Source organism: Amaranthus tricolor, chromosome 1 (genome assembly GCF_026212465.1).
Source record: "Amaranthus tricolor cultivar Red isolate AtriRed21 chromosome 1, ASM2621246v1, whole genome shotgun sequence".
In the NCBI taxonomy this organism is placed as follows: Eukaryota; Viridiplantae; Streptophyta; class Magnoliopsida; order Caryophyllales; family Amaranthaceae; genus Amaranthus; species Amaranthus tricolor.
In genome coordinates this window covers 16562961-16572632 of record NC_080047.1, presented here as the reverse complement: position 1 = coordinate 16572632, position 9672 = coordinate 16562961, and the positions used below count along the sequence as shown (strand labels likewise).

At 33.7% G+C, this 9672-nt stretch overlaps 1 protein-coding gene across 1 annotated transcript; it reads right to left on the bottom strand.

Moving 5' to 3' along the window:
* Positions 1 to 1878: 1878 nt before the first annotated feature.
* On the bottom strand, positions 1879 to 8823 carry LOC130806285 (ankyrin repeat protein SKIP35-like). The gene is made up of 4 exons (XM_057671300.1): positions 8697 to 8823; positions 7376 to 8481; positions 6629 to 7061; positions 1879 to 3222 (listed from the first exon to the last, which is right to left on the bottom strand). Exons 2-4 carry the CDS (start codon positions 7999 to 8001, stop codon positions 2416 to 2418), a joined length of 1866 nt encoding a protein of 621 aa, XP_057527283.1. The 5' UTR covers positions 8002 to 8481; positions 8697 to 8823; the 3' UTR covers positions 1879 to 2415.
* Positions 8824 to 9672: the final 849 nt, after the last annotated feature.

The following is a 9672-nucleotide window of genomic DNA, read 5'->3' as shown; positions in this document are numbered from 1 at the left end:
TTTCCGGGAGATCACCCCCCGGACAAGGCTAACAAGTTGTTTTGCAGGAATTCAAGCCACTTCCTCCCACAAATTACTTCTCTTGATCACACTTCCACTAATCTCCAGGTATTTTGAGTGTCTTTCGCACTTCCTCGTTTCATTACCGAAACAAAATGTATTATGAATAACTTAAGTTTGTTACAAAAAATTTAATGATAACAATTAATTCACAATTTTAAGAAATGATGTATCTTAATAAAGGTTAATTATTTATTTATTTGAATAAATGAAAGATCTTTTTTAATTTTTTTAAAAGAGTCAAAAAAATTAAAAAGCTGGTCTCATTTTAAAGATCTAGAAAAAAAAGACCGTTTGTATAATTTTTATTTAATATAAATATTTTTTTGGTGAAATTATCTATTTAGTAAATAGAATTACATTTTTTAAGCATATAGAAAGTAGACAAGTGATTTGCAATTGCATGTCAGTCAAATTATGAAGTAAGATGCAAATTCATGTTACTTTATCTCAATTCTCAGACTAATGTCACTTTATCCTTGTCGATTAGTTGTTTAACGAACAACAGCTCACTCTTCAACCTCTTTTAGCTAAAACATAGTCAAATGAGATCTTATACTTATTTTTGCTTCATAACTATATTTTTATGAATAAATTTACTTTAAAGTTTTTTAATAAATTAATATAAATTTATTTTTTATAATAAAGCTTATTTTTTTGAATAGTTAAATGATTTTTTGAATTTTATCAAAAGAGTCAAAAATATTACAAATTTGATCTCATTTTAAAGATCTTGAAAAAATATTACTGTTCGTATAATTATTTTTTTAAAATTTATTTATAGGTTAAATTACTCATTATTAAATAAAATTAATTTTGTAAGCAAATATGATTATGAAGAAGATAAGTAACAATGATCCTAAAGGAAAATGACATGAATTTGCATGACAGTATAATTGTGAAGATATAATTATTTTACAGCTGGTAAATAATCTTAAAAAATAATTTTACTATATTAAGATATTATTCTCTTTTATTTTGGAAATAATATTGAAAATAGTATTGGAAAATAATACTGGTTCACAACTTCATGTTTCATTATTTTGCTATATCAAGAAGTTATCTCTTATACCAAGGTATATACTTCGAAAATAATACTGCTTATCAAATCTTCTTGTGCAAATTAAATTGTACTATATTAGAAAATGATTTTCACTGTAAATTCACATGCCACGTCAATATAAAAATGAGCGGAAAATTTTTCGCTTGAGAATCTGACACGTGTCAGTTATGTTTCTTCATTAATAATTTTTATAAATAGATTAAAGCGTCCAAATTGTTATGGTCTAATTAAGTTTGAACTAACAAATTAGTATTTGAAACTTAAATTTGTACTTCTAATAGACATCAGATTGAACATTTAAATGTTACAGGTTGATGATAGAATGAGAGAAAAGCCTAAAATGAAAATAGTAAGTCAATAGAAACTCAAATATTCTAGACTTTTAAAGTTTTCAGCTATTCATCCTAGGATTTTTAAATCTTATTTTTTTAGTCTCAATTTAAGACTTTCACTATATGGTTGTGAATATTGTATTTACTGAAAAAAAAAAGAAAAATTTTAGATAGATTTAGTTTAGATTATACAGGCTAATTCGGCCTAAAATCAACTCGTTTAATTGAATGTTAATTTTCCTTCCAACTTAAATCATGACATTAACTAAACCTATTTAATAAACAAATCAAGTTGAATCTACTCAATTATTTAAGTGGATCAAAAACCTCAATCTAAACTCACTTATTTGATTTATATAAAGAAGGAACAACTAAGTCTAAAGAGGGGTAAATGCATTAAAAGCTCATTAAGAAAGCTACTTGTGAATTCAAAAAATTACCATTTATCGTAATATTTTTTACAACGATTAAACTTAACAATTTTTATGGGACAGAGAGCAAGTTACAAGCAAGTTGAAGACGGGCAGACGGATGCAGGTGAGAACACTATTGGGATGCGCAGGCGCAGGCACAGGCACAGGACTCTCTTTTGTTTTTATGAATATAAAAGCTACTCCAAAATCCAAATATACATGATTCAAATCAGGATTGATGCTTCATGGCCATGCTAAGACTAGTAGTAATACATCATGTAAGTAGCATGCCATTTTTCTTGTATTATACATGAATGAACCAACATATTACAACTTATAAGGCTTGCATTATCAGCTCATACATCTACCAAACATGACCAAATCGGGGAGGGAATGATGGGTCTATACGACTATACTCATCTCTCACCACCACCCTCAATGGCTTCGCTAACTTCTCATTATTCTCCTATGCTATCGAGATGTTAACAAAATAACCAAATTAAAATCGCCAACCGCTTAACTTCTGTTTCCGGCTGCATTTTCATTTTCATGTTGTTGAATACATGATCGGCAAAAATGGTCGAAGTTGGTGCTCTAAAACGGCCAAAAGCTCTTCACATTGGCTTGCATCTCCCATAAACCCGCCCCCAAGCCTCCTCACGGCTTCTACCAGTTGACCTCTCAGTTTCTGAGACAACAAACACCCACCTGCCTTAACACATTCTCTATACAACGGCAAGTATGCAATCGCCACTCTCAATGGCGATGGAAGATCCTCGAGGCAAAGAGGAGATTCTCCGCGTTTCAAAATCCTTATCATGTTCACAAAATGTTCTTGGCCTTGTATCAGGCCTTCGGTGAATGCATCTTCCGACCAATTCTTCTGGAGGAATGTACGAAGCTCAGGGGCAACTGAATCGTCCTCTGACCGAGCAATGCTATTAGCGACAGCATACGTGCCAGCTGGATCTCCTAAGAAGTCTGACCGTAGAAGAAAAGCAACTCCCTCAAGGGACCCACCACTTCTTTCTCCAGCCGCCTTTAGAATTTCGATGCTAAGGGCAGTAAGGACGTGCTGCGGCACTTGAGGAAGAAGGTACGAGGCAACCTCAACTTGGCTGCTTGAGGTGGCAGCAGTGAGTGCTAGACAAAGTTCCATGTCTTGGCAGCCTCTTCCTACAAACCACTGGACAACTGGCAAGCACCCTCTCTCGGCTGCTCTCATTAGAGGTCCTAAAAAAGCCATGGCGTTACCTTCTTCTACTAAACATTCCATTGTGTTGATCTTCCCGTAGTGTGAGGCAAAACCCAGGGCCAGATCAACATCCACATCTAAGCTGTTATGATGTGCAATCTGAAAGGACAAAACCCAAATATTAGAATATATTTTACGAAGGAACAAAAATGTGATTTATAAAATTGGAATAAATATTATGAATATTCATTTATTTAACAAGTACTAACATATAGGCTCTTAAACAGTTTGTATTTCTAACAGAACTACAGAAACATAATCATAGGAATACGTCTATTCAGTTTCCTCAAAAGTTAAAGAAGGGAAGAGATGCAACTTCACAAGATCTAAGGAGTCTAAAGAAAATGGAATAGAAATGGAGAAGATGAAAGCTCTCGCATATTCAAAACAGCCCAACTTGATTAGCCCTTGAGGGTCAAAAAAAGAATAATCATAATCGAGAAGATTAACCCAATTTTCATCTAAAAGGTATCCCTATTTGAGTAACGTGACTGAAATAGAGGGGTTCTTTCTGGATAAACTTTATAAACATACACAGAATAGACCAAAACAAACGCATCTTTGTCTCTTCAAACGGAAAAAAACTCCCTTCTAGCAAGTAGCAACCCATTAATTTCAATATCTTCCAAAGATTGTACCAGATGAACAAGGGAGCCCAGAAGAAGATAATCCTAAATTCCAGAACAGTCAACAGAGTTTAAGTGAATGTCAATCAACTTATATGAATATCTATCTGTCTACCCCATAATTAGAATATTCATTCCAATAAATTTGCAAAGCAAACCACAAGTAGATTTCAACAGGCGTTCCAGAAAGAAGACACCAGCTTATCAAGGAAACAAATACCTTATGTGCTTAATATCAAGTGTTGGCTCATAACGGATTGTTTTTTTAACAAAATGGTTTTTTCTTTCGGGAATGCAAAATATGAATGAGTAAGATGAATGATTTCCTTAACAAAATTGTTTCCTTCTCCGCTCACACTCACCAACCACACGTAACAGGTTTTGATACTTCCTATCCAACTGTAATCGGATGAATCAAAATCCCTGATGAAATCCTTATAAAAAAAACTATTGAAATTGTGGGTAAGATAAATCTAGCTTGAATAATTCCATGCAGGCATAAATTATCAAATTTTATTCCATATGGTATGCAGATTTCACAGTAATTAGCAGATCTCAGGAGAATGCTAATCAGATAAAATTAACAATTACAACCCTTGACTCAACGTACTTCCATTCAGCAGCAAACAGATCATGCATAAATTAGATAATGGGATTGGGAGCCAAAAATATTCAAGAACAATTCTCTGCAACTCTGCCTGTACAGGTTTTGTTTACTCAACAGATAGTAGCAATACAACAGTATCATATCTCTAAAAGATGTTCAGCAAGTCAACCTATAAACAGGGCACATTTTCTATGCATTTGATTTACTAGTGGACACTAGATTCATTCACTTCAAATCCAATCAATGTTCTCAGAAAACTATCTAAATCAAAATTAAGTACTTTCTGAAAGCTAAACTTAAAAATAAGAATCAAATGCAAGACTTCCATTTAATACTTTTGCAAAACTAGTCATACTACATACCAGAAATAAAGCCAAGGGCCCAAGGTTATGACACTTCCAGTTCAAGCCAGAGACAAGAAGAGAATGCTCTTAAGTAAATAGGGAACTAGAGTATATTTCAACTGAATATCCTGTATCTATTGAAAATAGTATTCTGTAATCCTTGTTTCTCCTCCCCATCATTCTGATGTCTCGCCTAGATAACCTAACACCAGCAAGACTGGCCTCCTCAATCTCTCCTCCAATCCCTTGCATAAAATATCCAACTATTCTCACTTAGCTTCTCATTGATCAACATTTCTTACGGATCAGCCGAATGCCAATAGCAAGTTAGCAACTAACATTCCACCCCCTCACCCAAACTTCTTTCTCTCAACTCTAATCTTTTTGTAACATGTCTACTTACTCAAGCCTAGGTCCTCAACCAACAAGCACATCCCAAAGGCTAAACTTGTGAGCAACCCCAAAAGAGGGAAAATGTGAAATACATGATGGAAAATCATTGCAGTATTGAAGATCATATGCCAGGATATCAGGATATTTATGGTCATACAAAAAGACTAGAAAGTCCAAGTTTTCATTCAAATAAAAAGGCATCAAGGCATGACTCAAACCTGGCAAGGAAAAAGCTTCGAACATAAAGCAGATCACATACTGACATTCAGTCTTAAATGGTTGTTAAAGTTAAGGTTTGTCAAACTAAAAAGGAAGCAACGAGAGCAAGAAGCCAATGAAGGTGTAATGGTACCACCATAAATCATCATCATCACATTGATCCAGAAGCAAGATGAAAGTTGTAAAAATTAACTCAGAAGGGAAAAGGAAAAGGTGGGCATAGAATAACTGTAAACGAAAAAATCAAATAACGGCGTAACCATTACCCTAAGGTTCATTAAGGCACTAGGAAGTAGGATTGCACAGGGAAGCTACAGGTAGGAGCAGAAGACAAAAAGAACTCATTTTAGGTAGGTTCCTAGAGCGAGAAAATGTATAGCTGAGATTATGACGCATTTGGTTATTGATTCCTTCCGATTCTAGTGATCCAATTGTCAAACAATAGATCAAGCAATTAAAAGTACTTGATTTAATTTTTTATTTTTTGTTTACAGAAGAGATGGCAATGATAAAGCACATCTTCCATTAGCAACAAGAAATATGCTTACTGACTGGTGAGACATAAAATCCAAAGCAACACTCACTTATAGTTGTAACTAAGCTGGAGTTTTTCTCTTATGGTTTCATCACTCCCAAGGTCTAGTATGAACGTGAACCAGCTAATTCTGTTCAAGGGGAAAATCAGAAAGCGGACGTTCAGGGGAATGCTTTTTTCGGAACAAATTTTGCATTGCTGAACATATATTTGAGGCACCCATATCTGTAATCCATCAATAATCAATAACAGAGGGAAAAGAGACCAAAATTTCTTTTGAAAAATAGAATAGTGTGCCCACTCCTGGTGTGTAGAAAACGTAAATCTTTTCTCCATGATACTCCAAATTTCATTGTTTGCATTTAGTCAAGTAGTTTGCTTACAAGTGCAAAATTGATATGAACTTTATCAATTCCTTCCAAAATAATTTAAAGCAATTTCTATGTACAGTAAATCATTAGAAATATATGAATGCAAGAAAAGATATTTATTTAAGACTCCTTGTTTTACCTAAACTAACTATAATGTAGGCAGGTATATTTTACCAAAAGTTAGAAAATGGCTACATGTGAAACAAACTTAAGGCAATGATATTGCATCTCCAGATGTCAGATTCATAGGCAGGAAATTAGGTATGGAAAAAAGGATGTGCCTATAATCAATTTGGTGTACAACGCACCACAAAGTATCATCTGATTGACAATCTGCTAAGAAAAATCAGGATCCTTCAACCAACAAGAGAAGAGATTTATATACAACCAACAAGAGGCAAAAGCAATACCTGCAACAAGATGCGCACTAACTCGGTGCTGCCAAAACGAGATGCTTCCAGAAAACACTGGTTCACATTATCAGCACCACCCTCTACTAGCATACTGAGGAGCCCTTGAATAGCAGTAGCTGATGCTCCACAAGACCATCCAGGATCAAATGAACTACTAAAAAGAGTAAGAGGGAAGCAAGCAGCATCAAAAGCCTCAGTAAAATCTTTGCCAGTAAGATTGCTTCCAGCAAGATCGAGAAAAGACTTAAAGGCAGACAACTGAAGCTGGATCTCAGCAGTGGTGTCGCGGTGCATCTTCTCCTTGTTCTCATCATAGCGAGAATGAAAACCAATGCATTTCAAAGCCCATTCAGTAAACTTTTGGACTTTGGCGCCAGCCTCCGCCTTCAACACATCATCACCATTACATTCCTGAAGTCTCTCGTGTAACCTAATCACACAACACACAACACACAACAATGTCAAAATCTTAATCCCAACATTAACCAACTTTACTCCTATAACAAGAGAAAAATATGAGTACTTCAGTTGATAAAAAAGTTCATGGTAAAGGACTATAATTACAAAATCCCTATCCTTTCAAAAGAATAAAATCATCTAGGAGCACAAAAAGACCATGAGAGTATGAAAATGATGGTTTCCTCAAAAAACCACGAATCAGCAAAAAAATGCTAAATTACTACCAAATAACACAATATGTTTCCAACAACTATAAACCATTTAATATTAATAAAGTATAGATACCTTTGTGCCATGACAGTAACCGTATCAGTTAGGTCCATTGTTCGGCTTTGACAAGCAGACACACAAGATGCTAGAAATGAAGTCCGAAGAGCTGCTCTTGTGAAGTCAAAGGCCCCATTAGCTATTATCTTCTTTATAAGTCCCGTTATGCCATGTAAATCCTCATGTGTTGCAAGGAACCATACAGAATCCAATGAGATGCAAAGGAAATCATTCAGAGTTGCCAGATCTGCGAACAATATCAAATTTTCTGCTAGATACCAATCATGAGAACTCACAGCACTCTGAAAATGTTTTCCTAGCTCAATCCTACCTTGTCTACTGAGCTTCTTCTCGTTTCCCACATTTCCTTTCTTCCCCACATGAGAACTTATTGTCACTACTTTCGATTTCTGCTTCTTAGCATTACAACAACCAACCTTGGATATGCTCGCATCCTCAATATAGAGCGGGCCTTCTCTTGTAAATACAACATTACTTCCCTCGCCTAACTCCGAGAATTTGCTCTCAATCTCAAATATAGGACTCTCAGTACCACTATAATCAATTTCCATTTCGGAAACATGGTTTTCGTCTTTAATCTCTACCTTCAAACTCAAGGTCTCCTTTCCTACATCATTTTCCATCTTCTCTTTGGAATTAGTTTAACTCTTCTACTTTGCAAACGACCGATCAACTAATCAGTTATAAACAATCAAAAGGAAGCACCATATCAAAATTGAAACACAACACTCAACAATGAGATAACTATCCAAATAACGTTTCCCCAAATCCCAATACTTCGTATTGACCTCACTATTATAAAGCTACAATCAAATAGAAACCCAGAACTTGAAAATCCAAATAGAACTCTTTATATGAAATCAAATGAGCAAATCCTTAACACCCTTTATTTGATTGATATCAGCTTAACTTGGATGAATAGAGCAGTATCATCAAACCAAAAAACAAATCAAAACCCATCAAAGAAAAAACAAAACAAAACGAATTCAATAGCACCAAATGATCTCAATCAACTGAAATCAACAGTAAGCATCAAATGGAAACCCTAAGAATCTCTTTTAAGTTTCTGGGTATACGAGAATTATCAAAGATCCGGCAGCACCCTAAAAAAATCCAGAATAGAAATCTCAATCAGAAATTAAAAAAAAAAACAACCAAAAAAAAGCAGTAGAAAATAAATCAAACTCAGCGAAACAAGTTGGCAGAAATCAACCAAATAATAATAATAATAATAGTAGATGCAAACATGAGCATATATTAAAATGCGTAAATTATGAATTATTAGCAAAAAAGGAGAAATGGGTTTGTTGCTGCAAACCTGAAAATTTTGGTTGGCAAGGAAGAGGAGAGAGAAATAGAGGTTGGCTATGAAAAACCCCCCAAGAAAAGACACTAAAATTGGAGATCCTCCTTTTTGATTCTTCCCAAAATCAATTAAAATTACCCTAAAAAATCAAAATTTAAAATCATTTTAAATACTTCATAATCATAATATATTCTTTGTTTTAAATTTGTTATTAAACTTTTATTTTCACGTAGTATAATATAATATTTTTATTTTAATATTTATAGTATTATTAAAAATCAATAAGAATAATATTCTTAAAAAAATAGCTAGTAATAAATCAAAAAAGATGTCATTTGACTATATGTTTTCACTAAAGAATATAATGTACTAAAATAATATTGATCGACAAATAATAGTTATACTCCCTCCTATTCAGCTTAGGAGACCCATTTGACTTTTCACGGATTTTAAGGAGAGTTAAAAGTAGGACTCTAAGGGTAGAAAAGAGAGTGGTATTATGGGTTTTTTAATGTAAGGGAGGAAAATTAGTATGGGTAATAGAGGGTATAATTGAAAATAGGATAAAGTTACTAAGGGCATAAAAGTCAAAAACCCACATAAAAATAGAAATAGGACAATTAAAATGACTTGACTATAAAAGGAAATGAGACATTGTAAATAAGACAATTGTCCAACCTAAATAGAAGGGAGTATTGTAAATATACTTTTGAGAGTAGTGACTAGTGTTAGCATTAAATTTAATATTTTTCAAGAATGAACATTTTATATAAAGTGCGCTTTTTTCATGAGCAATGATCAAAATCTCTAACTTCATATTTAAGGGAAAAGATGAAGCAATACCGCGCAAATATCGCATTGGTTACGTATGATTATATTTGGGTGGGCAATAGCATAGTTTACTTATTGATGCTTTGTTTGTATTTGTAGGTAAACTGTGAGTGAAGTCATATAACAAAATGATTTAATGTAAATAAATAATTAGTAA

Excerpts from the sequence above, each read along its gene's own strand:
- LOC130806285 (XM_057671300.1), bottom strand. The coding sequence starts at position 8,001 with ATGGAAAATGATGTAGGAAAGGAGACCTTGAGTTTGAAGGTAGAGATT. Across the intron at positions 7,062-7,375 it reads GTTACTGTCATGGCACAAAG|GTTACACGAGAGACTTCAGG; the intron begins GTATCTATACTT and ends TTGTGTGATTAG. Across the intron at positions 3,223-6,628 it reads TAGTGCGCATCTTGTTGCAG|ATTGCACATCATAACAGCTT; the intron begins GTATTGCTTTTG and ends TTGTCCTTTCAG.